This window comes from Dacryopinax primogenitus (genome assembly GCF_000292625.1).
Source record: "Dacryopinax primogenitus strain DJM-731 SS1 chromosome Unknown DACRYscaffold_11, whole genome shotgun sequence".
Classification (NCBI taxonomy): domain Eukaryota; kingdom Fungi; phylum Basidiomycota; class Dacrymycetes; order Dacrymycetales; family Dacrymycetaceae; genus Dacryopinax; species Dacryopinax primogenitus.
This window is the reverse complement of record NW_024467208.1, coordinates 266,243-281,975: the sequence shown is the minus strand read 5'-3', so window position 1 is coordinate 281,975 and position 15,733 is coordinate 266,243. Positions and strand designations below refer to the sequence as shown.

The 15,733-nt window shown below is 51.5% G+C and overlaps 7 protein-coding genes across 7 annotated transcripts; all 7 read right to left on the bottom strand.

The window, feature by feature from the left end:
* Nucleotides 1-515: 515 nt before the first annotated feature.
* Nucleotides 516-2,887, bottom strand: DACRYDRAFT_22801 (ATP-dependent RNA helicase SUB2). Its single transcript, XM_040772955.1, has 8 exons — nucleotides 2,629-2,887; nucleotides 2,511-2,578; nucleotides 2,029-2,439; nucleotides 1,525-1,643; nucleotides 1,346-1,477; nucleotides 1,034-1,293; nucleotides 841-983; nucleotides 516-792 (listed from the first exon to the last, which is right to left on the bottom strand). Exons 1-8 carry the CDS (start codon nucleotides 2,811-2,813, stop codon nucleotides 776-778), a joined length of 1,335 nt encoding a protein of 444 aa, XP_040627841.1. The 5' UTR covers nucleotides 2,814-2,887; the 3' UTR covers nucleotides 516-775.
* Nucleotides 2,888-3,077: 190 nt separating this feature from the next.
* On the bottom strand, nucleotides 3,078-3,749 carry DACRYDRAFT_53415 (uncharacterized protein; the record flags this gene model as incomplete). Its single annotated transcript, XM_040775171.1, has 3 exons — nucleotides 3,078-3,160; nucleotides 3,212-3,412; nucleotides 3,461-3,749. Coding segments are annotated over 3 exons (573 nt in total), but the record flags the coding sequence as incomplete, so codon positions are not given.
* A 494-nt stretch (nucleotides 3,750-4,243) lies between these two features.
* On the bottom strand, nucleotides 4,244-4,875 carry DACRYDRAFT_22799 (uncharacterized protein; the record flags this gene model as incomplete). Its single annotated transcript, XM_040772954.1, has 1 exon — nucleotides 4,244-4,875. A coding segment is annotated over exon 1 (604 nt), but the record flags the coding sequence as incomplete, so codon positions are not given.
* A 31-nt stretch (nucleotides 4,876-4,906) lies between these two features.
* DACRYDRAFT_22798 (uncharacterized protein) lies at nucleotides 4,907-7,262 on the bottom strand (the record flags this gene model as incomplete). The annotated part of the gene is made up of 5 exons (XM_040772953.1): nucleotides 7,238-7,262; nucleotides 6,882-7,171; nucleotides 6,683-6,830; nucleotides 6,404-6,629; nucleotides 4,907-6,349 (listed from the first exon to the last, which is right to left on the bottom strand). Coding segments are annotated over exons 2-5 (2,101 nt in total), but the record flags the coding sequence as incomplete, so codon positions are not given.
* A 1,203-nt stretch (nucleotides 7,263-8,465) lies between these two features.
* DACRYDRAFT_108285 (uncharacterized protein) lies at nucleotides 8,466-10,158 on the bottom strand (the record flags this gene model as incomplete). Its single annotated transcript, XM_040768622.1, has 5 exons — nucleotides 8,466-8,691; nucleotides 8,746-8,856; nucleotides 8,911-9,561; nucleotides 9,615-9,904; nucleotides 9,961-10,158. The coding sequence occupies 5 exons, from the start codon at nucleotides 10,156-10,158 to the stop codon at nucleotides 8,466-8,468; spliced, it is 1,476 nt and encodes a 491-aa protein (XP_040627837.1).
* Nucleotides 10,159-10,480: 322 nt separating this feature from the next.
* On the bottom strand, nucleotides 10,481-13,211 carry DACRYDRAFT_108284 (DUF1793-domain-containing protein; the record flags this gene model as incomplete). Its single annotated transcript, XM_040768621.1, has 15 exons — nucleotides 10,481-10,529; nucleotides 10,588-10,750; nucleotides 10,807-10,840; nucleotides 10,891-10,904; nucleotides 10,956-11,151; nucleotides 11,201-11,333; nucleotides 11,382-11,471; nucleotides 11,522-11,786; nucleotides 11,836-12,032; nucleotides 12,094-12,118; nucleotides 12,150-12,381; nucleotides 12,432-12,764; nucleotides 12,818-12,928; nucleotides 12,974-13,038; nucleotides 13,085-13,211. The coding sequence occupies 15 exons, from the start codon at nucleotides 13,209-13,211 to the stop codon at nucleotides 10,481-10,483; spliced, it is 2,034 nt and encodes a 677-aa protein (XP_040627836.1).
* Nucleotides 13,212-14,471: 1,260 nt separating this feature from the next.
* DACRYDRAFT_53525 (uncharacterized protein) lies at nucleotides 14,472-15,050 on the bottom strand (the record flags this gene model as incomplete). Its single annotated transcript, XM_040775178.1, has 2 exons — nucleotides 14,472-14,852; nucleotides 14,904-15,050. Coding segments are annotated over 2 exons (528 nt in total), but the record flags the coding sequence as incomplete, so codon positions are not given.
* Nucleotides 15,051-15,733: the final 683 nt, after the last annotated feature.

Below are 15,733 nucleotides of genomic sequence, written 5' to 3'. Positions count from 1 at the left end.
TCATAAAGGCTTAGTCATGTCTCTTGACCAAGCAATGAGCTGGTGCCCTGACAGGAGGGCCTAGAGGAGGGGCAACCATATTACAGGTAAGTAATATGGTTGTGCTGCTAGAAGAAGGGCACTCACACTTGGCACTCCTTTGCAGCAAACCCCTCCAACGTCTCATGTATCAACACATTCTCAGGATTGGTCACATGGGGGTTCAGGCCAATGAGGAGCTCATTAAGGAGGGACATGTGGCTGTGACCGCAGAGGAGAGAGGTGAGCATGGGGGGAGGAGAGTCATCTGGTGCAGGAGGGGGCAAGCAAGGGTGACAAGGAGGCATCTTGGTTAGGTGAGGAGGGAGAAGGCAGGGAAGAGGAGGGAGGTGTATGCATAGTAGGAGGAAACGGGTTGATATAGGTGAGCTGATGTGTGCTAGTGTAGGTGCAAGTCACCTGACTGACCTATGCTGACCTTATCCGGGGGCCCTGCAATTTGCAGTGATTTGCTCCTGCAGATCCACGGCACGACTGTGAAACCACATCTTATACCTTGAGACCCCTGTCATCCCCAGGGTTGTTTCGATGAACACAAACAACGACCAGGGAACAGTGACATTGACAAGCCGCATACGGTAGCAGTGGCCCCGGTTACTACGTAGCTACATGTACAAGCACGGTCAGAAGACAGTTTCAACTACATTATGCACGCCACGATACGAGAAGACAAAAGCATGTAGCTAGCGATGAGAGATTGGACGAGAAATAGGCCTCCCAGGAGTGACCAGTAGTTTTACGCCTTTTTGGCCACTGATACATGTCAGACAAAATCCATCATTGCGCACTGCTAAAGCTTACTGTAAGTCTCCGCTGGGATTTCTGCTGGCAGATCCGGAATGGCAACCTCGAACCGGGACTGGATCTGCTTGAGAATCTCCGCGTCCGCATCATTGGCAACGAAGGTGATCGCAAGACCCTTCGTCCCAAAACGGCCGGCACGACTGCAACATGTGTGAATTTGGGAACCACGTAGAGATCTAGGGTTGCTCACCCGACACGATGCAAATATGAGTCAGCATCGGTAGGCATGTCGTAGTTGATGACGATATTAACACGCTCGACATCAATGCCACGGCCGAAGATATCAGTAGCAACAAGAATACGCTTCTCGAACTGCTTGAATTGCTGATACCGCTTGATACGCTCCTCCTGTGGCAGACCAGAATGAATGCAGATGGAAGGGAAACCACATTCCACAAGCAACTTATCCAACTCGTTTGCACGAGCCACGGATTTCACGAATATGCAAACCTTGCAATGAAAGTAAGCAAAGGTGCCCAGTAGTCCGGCTGGCCTGATTTACCTGGTTGAATTCGAGGGTATCGAGCAGGTCATTGAGTTTCCTATTCTTCTGCGACTCCTCGAGACGGACGTAGTGCTGTTGCAGACCATGCAGGGTCAACTTGGCCTCGTCGTCCACAAAGATTTCCAGTGGCTGCACGGACTGTCAGAATCATATTTTATCACAGGAAGAACACGCACGTTTTGCATAAACTTCTTGCACGTTATACGAACTTCCTTCGATAGGGTGGCGGAGAACATCATGACTTGCTTATGATGCGGTGTAGCGCGGAAGATCTCCTGTACATCGCGACGCATATCTTTTGAGGCAAGGGGAAGCCGAGAAATATGAGCATGTTGTCCAACGAAGGTGAGAATTTAAAGTAGAAGATGGACCACAAAAAAAGCCGTTCAAACTCTTGCCCCTTCACGCGTCCGTGCAAGAGACACTCTTCAGCGGCATCTACCTCGCATTTGAGTGTCGCAGGGGCATATGCCGCCATGGACAAGTCGACAGCGGTGCTGTTCGCATCGTCATCTCTTGAACCAAAGGCCCGTAAGATGGATCTGTGAAGATCGACGCGTTGACCTCAGAAGCGAAGGTGGAGGACTCGCATATATGCGCATTGGGCGACTCGTCACCAGTCCGGGGGTTGAGTTTCACAAGCGAAATGACAAAGGCCGGACTCGGAGATCATGACTAACCCAGTTGCTCCAACATCTTGTCGCACTCGTCGAGAACAAAGTGCTTCACGGTGCTCGGGTTGAGGACACGGTCTCGAACAAGCGCGTTGAGACGGCCAGGAGTGCCGACGACAATGTGAGGACACCGATTCTTGTCCTTGAGCAGTTCGATATCGTTTTTGATGGGTGTGCCACCGTAGAAGACGGCGGTGCGAATGTCAGGCATGTACTTCGAGAAGCGCCCGTACTCGTTCTTGATTTGGTACGCAAGCTCTCGAGTGTGACACATGACAAGCACAGTGACCTCGCCGTCCACTGGTTCCAGCTGTTGCAGCGTGGCAAGCACGAACACAGCTGTCTTGCCATGTCCAGACTTTGCTTGGCAGAGAACATCCATGCCAAGGACAGCTTGCGGGATGCATTCTTGCTGAACTAGAAGTGTAGACGCGCGTCGGTTTCATGTCGCATGCGCATATGAGGCTCTGCCGCCGCAGAAAGCGCACCTTCAGAAGGATGTTCGAAACCAAGCTCACTGATAGCTCGGAGGAGTTCGAGTTTCAGGAGGAAATCCCTGCATGAAACATGAGAGGGATATATGAGGCGCGAAGGATAGCCACGGACCGGAACCCAGTAGAGTGGATAGTTCCAAATCCTTTCTTCTCGTCCTCCACATCCTCCTCCCCCGCGCCATCGGTGGCGCCATGTCCGTTAGTAGTTGAAACAGCAGTCGCCGCAGGGGCGGTGGCGGGTTCGTTTATGGTAAGATCCTCGTCGTAGTCAACAAGTTCTTCGGCATTATCAGCCATAGCGATAGAGATGATAAGGGAGAGCCTGGGAGAATGGAACAGCGACAAACGCCTTGCTAAAGGGGAGATGATGGTGGTTGGGGGACAAGACGCGTTGAAGTCACACTCACGATGCGGCGGCAGCGTTTTTTGCTTTTGCCTCCGCTCACAGCCACGCAAAGTCTTCACACGGGATCAGTTGCATCAAGACCAAAGCGTAAATATATATATTGCTTGTGATTACATAAGTCTAGGGCGGTAAAGAATGCAAACAACAATCACACCCTAATTCTTCCCCTTTCCTTTCTTCTTGACTACTGTCCTGAAGTTCCAATCAGGGCTGGCTGGCTTGGGTTGAGCTTTGACAACTGAGCAATACGGTCAGACAATGGTTACAGGCTTGTAAGATCCGCGCTTACCATCAGCGAGCGATGTCCTTGCGGTGCTACCGCCAGCTTTCTTCAGTGCCGCATCAGCTTTGCGCTTAGAGATGAACTCTGCTGCGAAACGACGTCCATCCAGAGTAGAACTGTTTCCATAAATAGACTCTTGGATGATTTCGACCACCGCAGGTGAGGGATCCAGAGCAAACGACAAGAGCATGTGCATGTACTCATCGACTGTCAACTGGCTTAGAATAAGTCAGACAGTGAGGAAAATCGGCGTACCATTCACTCCAGCGTTCAGACCCTTGAGGGCATCCCTCAGCCACCTCATGAACTCGGCAGATGGTACTAGTGGGTCGCTCTCGTTAGGTGCAGGGGACGCAACCTTTGCCGGCGTTTTGGCCAGCTGAGGTGTGGGTACGCTGCGAGCGGCCGTGGTCGCCTGCGCGAGTGCAGCTGGTGAACGAGCGGCACTGACAGAGGCTTGAGCCACAGGGGTGGGACGAACAGCCGCAGGTGCAGCAGCAATTTTCCCACCGGGACCCACAGTCGACCACACCCCAGAGGAGGTCGTTGTCTTAGCACTATCAGCATACCCTCTCTTGGCGGCCGCAGCGACGGCAGGAAGCCCCTGATGGGCAGCGGCGACAACAGCTGCAGCTGCAGCTTGAGATTTCCTCTTTTCCTCTTCTTCTTGAATCTCCTTCAGCGTCTTCTTCGGTGCAGGACCAGTCTTGGACCAAGGCGCAGCAGGGGCAGTTGGCTCCGGGGCAGGAGCAGCGGCCCGAGAAGCCACGGGCGCCGCCAAACCCCAACTTTGGGTTGCGGGGACTGCCTCTTCTACAGCAGGAGTCGCAGGAGTGGCAGCGGCACGTTTCGCACGTTCAGCTTTCTCAGCAGCTTTCCTTGCCTCCGCCCGGCGAGCCTCAGCCTCCTGAATCTGTCGAAGAGATGTGGCGGGGTTGCCCTTAGCTTTATCATCCACCGGAGATACAGCACTGGCCCATGGAGCGGGCTTAGGGATGCCAACAGCGGATGAGGGAGTGGGTACGGCTACTGGGGGAGCAGGAGATACAGCTGTTACAGGAGATGAAATGGGTGCTGTGACGGTGGTTGACGCTGAGGTAGTGTTGAGAGGCGCAGGCAAAGGCGCAGCTATTTTGGGCTCTGTGGTGGCAGGCGTAGGCTTCGGAACTTGCACAAGAGATTCACCACGGGGACGAGCAATAGGGGCAGGGACCTGAGGAGAGTTGACTGGCACAACATTTGCTAGCCCGGAGTCCGTAATTGAGGGCGCTTCAGTCCATTCTGGTATCTCCACGGCTTCGTGTGCAGGAGGAATCACGGGGCTGGCAGGTTTAATTGGCGGCTCGGGCTCAGGGACTGAAGGCACGTGCTGCTGAGGCGGCAACGGCGCCCAGTGTTCCTGTGGCTGATAAGCCTGGGTCTGCCAAGCTACGTTCGTCGTTTGCTGCGGCTCCTGCATAGGCTCCTGCTGCCCGAAAGAGATGTTATGCTGGAACTGGGGTTGTGAAACCTCGAAAGGAGAACGCGGACCGCCCATCTGAGGACCAGAAGAGATAATGGCAGGATCAAAACTTGGCTCCATGGGTGTGGGCTGTTGATATTGGATTTGCGGAGCAACTCCCCACGGAGAGCCTTGATGGGATTGCTGCTGTTGCATTTGCACTGGGAAGCCATGACTGGATTCCATTTGCGTGTTTTGAATCGTGTTTTGAATGGGGGATTGGAACCTCGGACCGTAGTTGGGGGGGTTGACAAGTGGTAAATACTGTTGTTGATCCATAGGATGTGACATGTGGCCAGATTCAGAAAGCATACGTTGTAAGTTCCCAATGGGAGCATTTGAGTCGTAGAGGGAATCCCGACTGAGGGTGTCATTGCGATATCCGTTCCTCTGTACGGGTGCGCCAGGTGCCAATGACTGCTGCTGCTGTTGCTGCTGTATTTGCTGTTGCTGGGTCATCAACGCCTCGCGGCGAATGAACTCCTCTCTTTCGCGCTGTCTTGCTCTCTCACGATCTAACGCTGAAGGACCGATCGCACCATACGGTGTCGCATCAGATGCGTACAATGTGTCTATCGTACGCCGAGGAGATGGATGCCTGACGGATGATGGTACCACAGGACTGATCGGGCCGAACGAATCCAATGAGGGCTGTCGTTGGGGAATACCGTATCCTGGCTGTTGACTGACGATAGGCGATGAGGCGTACGTATCCATGTTACTGTAGTTCGGCGTTCCATAGATAGGATTGGGGTGAGATTCCAAGACGGGGGCTGAATACGGTTGTGGGATAGGTTGGGATACAGGAACTAGATTGGGCGGAGTGCGTGGCGGAATGATAGAGAGGAACAATTTCGCATGAGGACCCGCACGACGTTTCAGCTCTTGCAGTGGTTCGAGAAAGTCGTCGCCATCGCGCCGCAAAAGCAGATCATCTGGAAAATAATTGCCTTCATACCACTCTTGCATGGTGGGAGCCGGGAAGGGACCTTGCATTTGACCAGTCGGATCCTTGTAGTACCAATTGATGTTCTCTGGGGAGATGCTACTAGTCGACGTTGTGCGAGGAATGTCTGGGCTCGGCCCGCCTCGACTGCTGCCCATACCCATGCCAATACTTCGCTGATCTGCTGACATTGAAAGACCACTTATAGCAGAGGGGACACCGTTGAGGGCCACATCAGCCTCGTACGATCTCACCATAGGTTCGGGGGAGGGAGATATCGGTAGTCCGGTGCTCGTATGATGTTCCATAGGCGGCTGATGAAGGTTCGTGGCCTGTTCCACATCCCTCTCTTCCGGTATATGAGGCTCATCTCCGGACCCATGACGTGCCAGCGACGTGCCAGTGCTCCAAGCCACCGTGGCGTTTCCAGAACCCTCCGTGCCACCAGATCCCAGTCCAAGTGGCCGCCTGCGTTCTCCGAAAGCAGAGCTCGTGCCGGTACCATTCACGCCGCTCGCATCAGCGGGTTTGCGCCTGCTCCACACGCCTTCATCTCTGCTGCCTCCACCGCCGAGCACACCGTCAAATGTACCCATGGCCCTTCGTCCAGCACCGAGTCCGCCTGGCGTCGGAGGGGTACCTGAGGAAAAGGATTGTCCGAAGGATGAGTTGCGGGCCCGGACTGGTGAAGGCATATCTAGATTTTCGACGTGAGAATGCCTCTCTGATAGGGATCTGTTCGAACACGAACCTCCCGAGCCTTCCTCACGCCTCCTTCCGCGCACGCTTGCACTAAAAGGTCCGCTACTGCTGAACTTCTCCCGCATCGGACTGGGCGGACCAGCGTCACCAAGTTTGCCGAAAGTCTCCCTTCTCTCTCTGGGGGGACGATCTCCAACCGGCGAATTCAGCGGAGCATTTGACAGTGTATCAGCGCGACGACGAGGGGGCTCAGAATTGATCGGCCCCGCGTAGAACTGGGCCAAATAGCGTTAAGATCCTTCCATAGCTAGGACCGAGACGTACGGACCCGACGTTCCTCGTCATTCCATTCCCTCACGGCCTCAGGCTCTCGTCCTTCCTCCTGAGTCACGCCCTCCCATCTCTCGACATCGATTGGTAGATCCCCTCGTCCACCTCCGTCACGCCAAACGGAGACCATCTGTTCTTTGGAGTACCTAGTCTCACCTGTTAGCACAGCAGCTCAGACGACAACAGGGTGATCGCACCTAAAAGGACGGTTACCGTCCTCCTCGAGTCCAGTCACAGGTGTAATTGGCCCTTGTCCAAAGTCACTCAATATGCTGGAATAGCTCGAACTGCGCCCCTCCATTTCCTGCAGCTGTTGAGCAGCGGTGGAAGGTAGAGGTGAACCAGTGCTGGCCGCCGGTGAGGTTGACGGTATCGTCCCGCGGTCGCTCTTGAGCGCCGTGGGAGGTACGGCTGACGTCGGTGTCGAAAGAGGGGCTTTACGCATCCACTCTGGACCAAACTGTAGTGCGGTTGTAGACATGTTTGCCTGTGGACGAAGAGAGGCAACGCGCGTGAGTCGGAGACTCGTATGTGGCGCGACGATGCAACTTACTGGCGAGATGATTCCTCTCAACTTACTGTATATAATTTGCGAATGTTAGCATATGTAGATATGACAAACAGAGTAAATAAAGCATGTAAATGCTGCAAATTGACGGCAAAATACTCACAGAGGGTAGGATATCGCGTGCTGAAGGCCAATAATTGTATCTGGACAAGGGAAATTGCGAAGGCAATGAAGCGGTCTCGTGCATTGTCCACGAATACCTCCACTAACGCCGGCCCTGAACAATGAGACCCTTTCCACTTTGGTACGCCTTCAGCCCCTCCCACAGCATGCATCACAGCATGAGAACACTTAAGGTGCAGTAATGACTATCATTTGGTGACGGGGTTCTCTCTCACGCACACAGAACCAAAAAAAAATGAAACGTATATTCATTAGCACAATCCCGAAGTACGTCTATATTATGTAAGCTCTCCAGCATTCATAGCATTGCGGCAATGGGCCTGTTCACCGACCAGATTCCAGTAATGATATCGATGCCATGATGAGCGTCGCACATTAAGCCGAATAGACCAGCAACAAGAACCTTGTGCATGTAATAGTACCCCTCGAAAGATGGTTCCGGACAGGTGGGCCAGGCAGGGGGAAAACGGAGGGGCGATGCACAATTTGGGGCATTGTAGAACGTCGATCGCCAAAGAGGCAACCAGCTTTCACCCTGGAGACGCGGTGGCAAGTTTCACTGCAACACTATTACTAGGAAACCGGTAGGACAGGAATGAGAAGACCGATGGTGACTGAAGTGGAGAGCTGTGATGTTATATTCATCATCCATTTACCGAAAACTTTGAGACCCAAAGCACGAAAAAATTCTACAAGGGCCAAAATCTGTTCTGGACCACGCCAGTGACAGTCGCATAGCATAAGGTACCAGCATTCTCAACAGCAGAAGTGCTTTGCCATGGAGTGTTCTGCTCAATTTTAGCTCCTCGCATCGGCCAGCTCTCAATAATAGCATATGATTGTAGCATAAGGCGCCAGGCACACAGTCAGCACGGAGATGAAACAAGAAGGTTCAGAAAAGCATAATCGTTTTCGCGCCATTTTGAGTGTTGTCGCAGAAGTAAAGCAGCAAAGAAATCAGAGAAAGAACCTGGGAATGTTTGTCGCAGCCGTTATCCGCTTGGACGTCGCAGTGGCTACAAAGAGAGCTCGCCCGACCAGTTGTCTAGTCGTTAGATGCTTCGCTTTGGTGAGATCTTGCATTAAATCTTCATGGACGGCGGTAGTTTGGATCGGAGGGAGGCATTCCACGATAGTCTCTGTCCCGTGGAGGAAGAGCTTCTCTAGGAAGCGGAGCACGGCTCCCAGCGCTAGCAGCACCTCCATAGGACTGCTCAGAGTATCCGTTCGTTGGAGGGTAAGGAGGCACTCCACCAGCAGTCTTCGGGTCAGGATAGCCTCGGTAGGAGCCAGCACGCGGAGAGAGGGAGCGACGTCTATCATGACGCTAAGCATACTACGTAACAATGATTATTACCGCAATTTCTCACCTGTAGCCGTTAGCTGTCGCATCACGCGGTGGATACTCCGGATAACGCGCAGCACTATTAGCAGACAGGGGAGGAGACCGAGCGCGATAGTCTGGTGCACGCGCGTAGTCCCTGCATGGTCAATAAGCATCCAGCTCCCAATTGCCGCTTCCACGTTCCACGCACCTAGGCGGAGCTCTCTCATAGTCATCGCGCGGGGGGCCAGTCCTCACTGGAGGAGGAGAGCGAGGCCGTCCGGGAGGAGGTACAGGAGGATAGCCATACTTATCGCCCGCTGGTGGAGGAGGAACACCAGGACCTGAATCACGGCGCTCGTAAGGCCGAGGAGCATAGGGGTCACCGATAGGGGGACGAGCCACCGAAGGATAGTCTGGAATACGAGGTGGATAACCAGCAGCCTGAGGTGCATAAGCCGCCTCAGGATAATAGGGACGAGCATCGTAGCGGGGAGGCGGAACAGCAGGGGGCGGAGCCCTTCCCTCTGGCCTTCGATAATCGTCATAGTAGTCGCGCCTAGGCGGAGGAGCACCAACATATTCACGAGGATAATCACGGGGAGGAGATGGTGGGAGCCGAATATCTCTAGGTTCTCTGTAGTCACGAGTATCACGAAGCGGGGGAGGAGGACGACCATAGTCGTACCGACCATCACGAGGCGGAGGAGGGGGGTACCGTTCCCTGTCGTCAAAGCGCCCTGCATCCCTGGGAGGTGCTCCATAGTCCTTTGTTCCGTTCATACGGGTGAGCAACGAGTCTTGTCGACCATATGCACCGTATTTCCTTCCCGGGATACTGGTACCACCGTTCGGACACTCCCTGGTGATACGGTCAGAGCTGAGTGAATGCATCAAAACAAACAATGGACAAACCTGGCCCAATGGCCGTGTTGACCACACTTGAAACATGCACCAGGATCGTTGCTGTACTTGGATGTCCTCCCTCCGCCATGAGACTGTTCGACCTTGATCTTACTGCCCATGAAATAACCCTCGTTGTACTTAGCAACAGCTTCTTCAGCAGCCTTCACGTTGTCAAACTCAACAAAGCCGTAGCCAAGCTTCAGCTCAATGTTGACCACGTTACCAAGCTTGCCAAAGCAGTTCTGCAGATCTTCGTCGCGTGTGGTTTCGGGCAGACCGCCGATGTAGACCTTATTAGGCTGTCAAGAAAAATCAATGAACGATGTTCGACAACCCAGTCTGAATTGATACGCACTTTCGCTTCTCTCTGCGCTTTCCATCGGCCACCATAACCACCTTTTGTGGGAGAATCGGTTTCCTGGGCAGCATCCGCGTCTGAGGCTGGGGGTTCAAGATGGTCCGCCTCAGCGTCATGCCCATTGGCACTGCCTAGAGTACGATCGGTCGAAGGCTCATCGCTGATACGTTGCTCGAGAGATAGATCCCCTTCCATGTTAAGCAGTTGATGGATGTGAAGTGTAGCAAGTGGTAGCAGAAAACTTGAAGGATTTTGGAAGAGAGTGCGAGATTTATCTCCTGTACAGGTGACCCAATATTTGCCTCCGCAGGGCCATGCGCACTTCGCCCAACATCGACTGGGGCTGTTTTACCGCGGTTTTACTCATGAGAACTTTGTTTGCAAGTCTTTCCAACGACCGATCCGCTCGTTCCACGGGACACATGTGTCATTGTATTCTACATCGGTCACTATGTAGTGCCGAGGCGTTACAAAAATCATCACCGAGGCGTATCGATATAACATGACACAGTTGCTATCAAAGGGCTTTCAGTGCCAGATGCGCAAAATGACCACCCACAACAGGGCTGCGGAATAGAGTCAGGCCCTCGGCGCGTGGGTCCTTGAGAAGCTAATACAACTCACCGGGCTTTGAATTGGATGACATCTTGTTCTCCAGTGTTCGTATCATACAGATCGGGGAATGGTTCGTTCGTCAAGCCACCCTTCTGGAACGACGCCACACTCTCTATGAATAAATCTCTGGTTGAGTTAGATGTGACCCCGGCGGACATAAAAATTTGCCAGTCTGACCACACATGAGATCGGCTTCTTCGGCTTCTTCGTCGCATGATAAGGACGGACCTGTCTTTGTGTAGAGATGTCTAGTATCAAGGGGCTAAAAAGGACTAAGAAGGCAGTGAGTCATGTGATAGCATCATGACTCACAATTCCATACGGTTCTGCTTGCCTCGCTCAGCCTACGAACGATGGAGCAACGCAAGGTCACTCACGCTTTACTGTCGGGTACCAATCTGTCTGCATTTCATAGAGATGGTCCGGGAAAAGGTTGGCTTGCAGAAGCTTATCCGCGTAGAGGTTGTATGTGATACCCCAGGAAGAATCGTTACCATACGACAGGTCGAGGTGCGATCCATCCTTGGAAGTAGCAAAGCCTTCGAATAGGGGCACGTAAGACTGCGCAATTGACTGGGATAAGAATGAGTACGCTTCAATGAAGAGGTCATTCTTATCGTACTGAGTAGTATTGCGCATCGACAGTCTTGCCGAGAGCGCTCGCTATCTGCGACATTCCCGCAATGCCAACAATACCTTTTATCGCAAGGTTCGTTTGATTAGCCAAGGCACCTGCAAAGTCGTCCGTCGAGATCCTGTATGAGAAATGAAGTTTGTGTTTGCGTGATCAGAGGCCAACTCACTGATTTGCGGGAATGAGGGAATCATTAATCAAAAAGGATGTCCATTGCTGGAGCAGATTGTAGTAAGACGATCCCAGGGCGCTATCTCCACTAGAGTAATGTGAGCATTGCAACCCAAGATTAGCACAGACATAACGCACGTCGCCTTCATATACGCGGCGGACATGATAACCATGTTGCCGCTTTCTTCGACAGGCATCGCCTCGTCGGATCCATCATTGTGACCGGTAGCATTGGGGTAATGACTTCCCATGTCATGGCCGCTCCACTTGTTCGGAGATTGACCAGTGTTTTGATATTGAAAGAGAGGCTCGAGGAGATAACGTGCGAGTGCTGGATTCGTGTATAGAAAGATAGGATACGCAGGGAAAATCACATCGACAGTATTGACGTTTCCATCCGAGCCTACAACACTATCAAAAGGCGTTCACCTTCCAGCTTCATTTTCGCTCACTAATTTCCTTCATGAACATCAGAATGTCATCCGAGCTTGTTCCGATTGTCAACTCTAGCACCAAAGGCTTGACGGGCGGAGATAGCGACGATGGCTGCGTAGTCCTCGGAGATTGTACTCGCATCGGCGTATACGTGAGCGTCGAAGGCATTGGCGGCGGCGAGTGCACGAGAGTAATCCCCGAGGAAAAACGCAATCTAGAGACATGCATCATCGACGTCAGCCTATGGTGTCAAGATTTGGATAATCACTACTCACAACATCGAGTAGGCCATTTTACTGGCTGAAGAAATAAGACCTGCGATTCTGAATACCGTCGTTCATGACGATGTACTGCAACGCGGGATCCCGCGCGTGTCCAATCGAGAAGACAATGGGTGCTGTTGCAGCTCTCACGCTGCCGAGATCAAATGCATGACCAAACACTGGCCAGTTCTGGTCGACAGCACGGTAGTTGGTATCTTCCGTATTGGTAAGTTTGCCATTGTTGATGAACTGGGTGCGAACGTTCACATCTGCTCCGGTTTGGTATGTACCACCACTTGCCTATTTCTAAGATCATCAATGAAACAGATACGATGGATGTGTAGGCATACCACTGAATAGTACGCTGCTCCGTATTGCGTATGTTCATTTACCTCGCTGAACAGCTCTTGAGTTCGCAGCTGTACCTGGTGTGTCATGATGTCCCCCGTGTGTGTCGACCAACTGGCGACCAAGGCATCATCGCCCGACACCCATTCTGCGCTGATATCTGAGTAGATCTGGACAGAATGTGGAGCGCCGTCATTGGATTCAACTGAGATCGCAAGATAGGAGAACGGCAAGGATTGTCGTAAAAGGTCATTCGGTTCAATAGGAGATAAAAAAGACGCGGGAAGAGTAATCGGTCCGGCATTGAGTTTGAATATGCTTTGAGTTGAAGTAAACTGATTGTTTGTCAGCTGGTTTGCTGTATCATGAAAGATGCTCGCTGGCTTACGGCGAAGTTGGTCTGAGTTGCTAGCGGCGGAGACAGGTTAGGCACGCTCGGAGCACCCATGTACACGTAAGTGGTATTATCCACGCGGACATAACCAGCCCAGCCGAGAGTCTAGCACCAGTTAGTGAGACACCAATATGAGTAGATCAATCTAACCGCTCCCGTCCAGAACTCAGGCCATTGACCAGCAAGATTACCCCCGTCGTTGCCACCAGGTAACCCTAAATAACATGAGATCCCGCAAAACGAGGGTCAATGGTTCCTCACAACAGGACAGGGAAGGAGATCGCACTGCCAAGGGTATCGACAGCGGGTTAAATGGCGTTGCCGTCCAGGAGATAGCAACAACAACTGTCAGAGCAGACAGAAAAGCTAGTATGCACGTCTGTGTCATAACGTGAATATGATTGGGGCATGAGCAATAACGCACTTTGTGCTACTTATTGTCCTCAAAATTGCGGAAGGCTACCTCAGCATCGTGATTGAGGCTCGCCGAACATCACGGGAGAAAGAAAGGGAGCGAGCCGTTGGGAAGAATTGTAGATATGGACATCGCCTTCGAAAGCTGCTCCAATCATATGAGTCCAGCTAGCGTGTATTGCTTTATGATGGCTTGCTATGGGTATAGCAAACCGCTCCGCGCAGCCCTGGGCAAACATCAGGAGCCCAAGGACCCGGAAGCAGAAACACGTGTACAGGGGCTGAAGTAGATAGAAGTACCCTCTGTGGTGACACTTGTTTTACAATTGTTGTCATCCGGTAGTTACTAAATACAAGGACCCTAATTTAGAGTGCGCTGCATGTGAGTAAGGCAGTGAAGGAACATGTGTGTGCAGCTGAATTCCATATGCTATATAGGTACAAAGGGCAACATGAGTTGACTGCTCTGAATGTTTGCAACTGTGAAGTCCCAATTTTGGGGGACAAAAATTAGGCTATCAGCTCATGTATGCACACAGGTCAATGCAGTATATAGCTGGCCATGAGAGAAGACATCAGTATGACAGTCTAGTACTGTCTTACCAAGGGTGAGCCCTTGACAGCTATGAAAAGTAGTTGCATAAGCAAGACAAAGTGGCAGTTGTGTGCAAATCACTGTCCAGCTTGAATGTTGTGGTTGAAATGCAAAACAGATGTGGGGAATACAGAAGAGCTCTCTGCTCAGCTCACCATTAGGTGCTAGCAGTCATACCTCAACAAAGCATTGATTGAGTTTTTCAAGAACTACTCTGGCATTCTTGACCAAGCACTTTGCCACTGACAGGTTCCTCATGAGCAGGCAAATTGCCCCCACTTTGAATGTGAGGGCATGCGGAGGAATCCCTGGCATGGTGAGCATGTTTAAGTATTCAGGCATTTGTTCTTCATTATCCAGATCCAGGGCTTCTCCATCTTTGATCGAGTCAAGGCTAGTGTAAACTACTGCAAAAGTTGTGAGTGTTTCTTTTTTTTTTTGCTTTGAGTCAGAAGATGCACCTTCATCTGATTGCAGCAACTCCAATGTCTGTGCATTGAATGTATCCACCATTGCATTATGGGGGCTGAGAAATGCTCAAGTTAAACACTGGACAGGGTCTTGCAGAATGTGTGGTGGATACAAAAAGTCAAGGACCATGTCAAGGTTAGATACTGGTTGAAGTAGAGGGAGCCTGACTCATTCTCCAGAGGTGTCTTCTCCAATATAATCCACAAAGGCTGAAAATTCTGGGTCATCTCTATTGCGCACTGGTGCATGGAGGTGGTGAATCTTAAACATAGGCCAGAGTGGGCTGGAGAGAATAGAGGCTTGTAGGGCTGCTGTTTCACCTGTTCCCTTGACCACTGGTACTAGCTGACGGAAGTCTCCAAGGCCAAGAAATGGAAGACCACCAAAAGGGATGTCACAGCTCATAATATGATGACAAACCATGTCAATAGCTTCCCCTGTTGTTTTGTTGGCACCTGGCATCTCATCAAAAACAATTAAGCTGGCAGCATGAATAAGATCTGCCCATCCAGAGGGTATTCGGATTTCAGAGAGAATACCAATGTGGTCCTAGTAGTAAAGATGAGAACACTGCAATTGTGAATGAAGAGAGACACAAACATCTTTCACTGGAATGCAGAAGAGAGAATGCACTGTCTGGCCATGCTCATAAATGGTAGCTGCAATGCCTGTTGGTGCAAACACCAAAACAATGTGTCCATTGCTCCTGAGCCAGGCCAAGAGTGTGTCCACCAAAAATGTCTTGCCTCATCCTGGTCTGCCTTCAAGAAAGTTGGGGCCAAATGCATGGTCTTGATGTTGCGCTGTGAGTAGAGATGCATGAAGTTCATCATATACCACATGTTGTTCTTCCATCAGCCATGCATAGCCAATGCAAGCAGCCTCAGCCAACTGCAGCTCCTGACCTGCAAATGCAGCAAGTTCTTGGGTGAGCTCCACTGAGTGCCTTGCAGGGTGTGGGAGCCCATAATATGATAGATCCTTTCCCACATCAGCAAGAATATCTCCAATAGAAAGAAGAGCCTGGTTATGTGCTGTGACAGGTTGTGGGAGGTGCCAAAGAAAATCAGCTGAGAGATCCTCTCAAAATGTATCCCATAAGGGTGGAGCAGGATACCCTTCCAGAACCACACATGCAAAGAGAAAGTGTAGTTGTGCTGGAGTACAAAGATCTGCAACAGCCTCTTGCAAAGCATAGTGTCCTTCATTATCATTATCAAAGAGGCCTTGGGCACATGCTGCCTCCACATATGAAGGATATTGAACACCATTCACCCAGTATATGTTAGGGCAACACAGGCTGACTAAGTCTACTCACCTAAGAGTGCCAAGAGTCTAAGCAGGCAACAAGGAAGTGGAGTAGACCTGATGACTAAGACCTATCTACAGTATAGGTACCTGTGGATGATCCTAAGAGACCAAGTCTGAAG

What these genes read in the sequence shown, in the direction of transcription:
- DACRYDRAFT_22801 (XM_040772955.1), bottom strand. Translation starts at nt 2,813, where the DNA reads ATGGCTGATAATGCCGAAGAACTTGTTGACTACGACGAGGATCTTACC. An exon ending in TTTCGAACATCCTTCTGAAG is followed by an intron (nt 2,440 to 2,510) that starts GTGCGCTTTCTG and finishes CTACACTTCTAG; the next exon opens with TTCAGCAAGAATGCATCCCG. An exon ending in CAAGATGTTGGAGCAACTGG is followed by an intron (nt 1,644 to 2,028) that starts GTTAGTCATGAT and finishes TTGCCTCAAAAG; the next exon opens with ATATGCGTCGCGATGTACAG.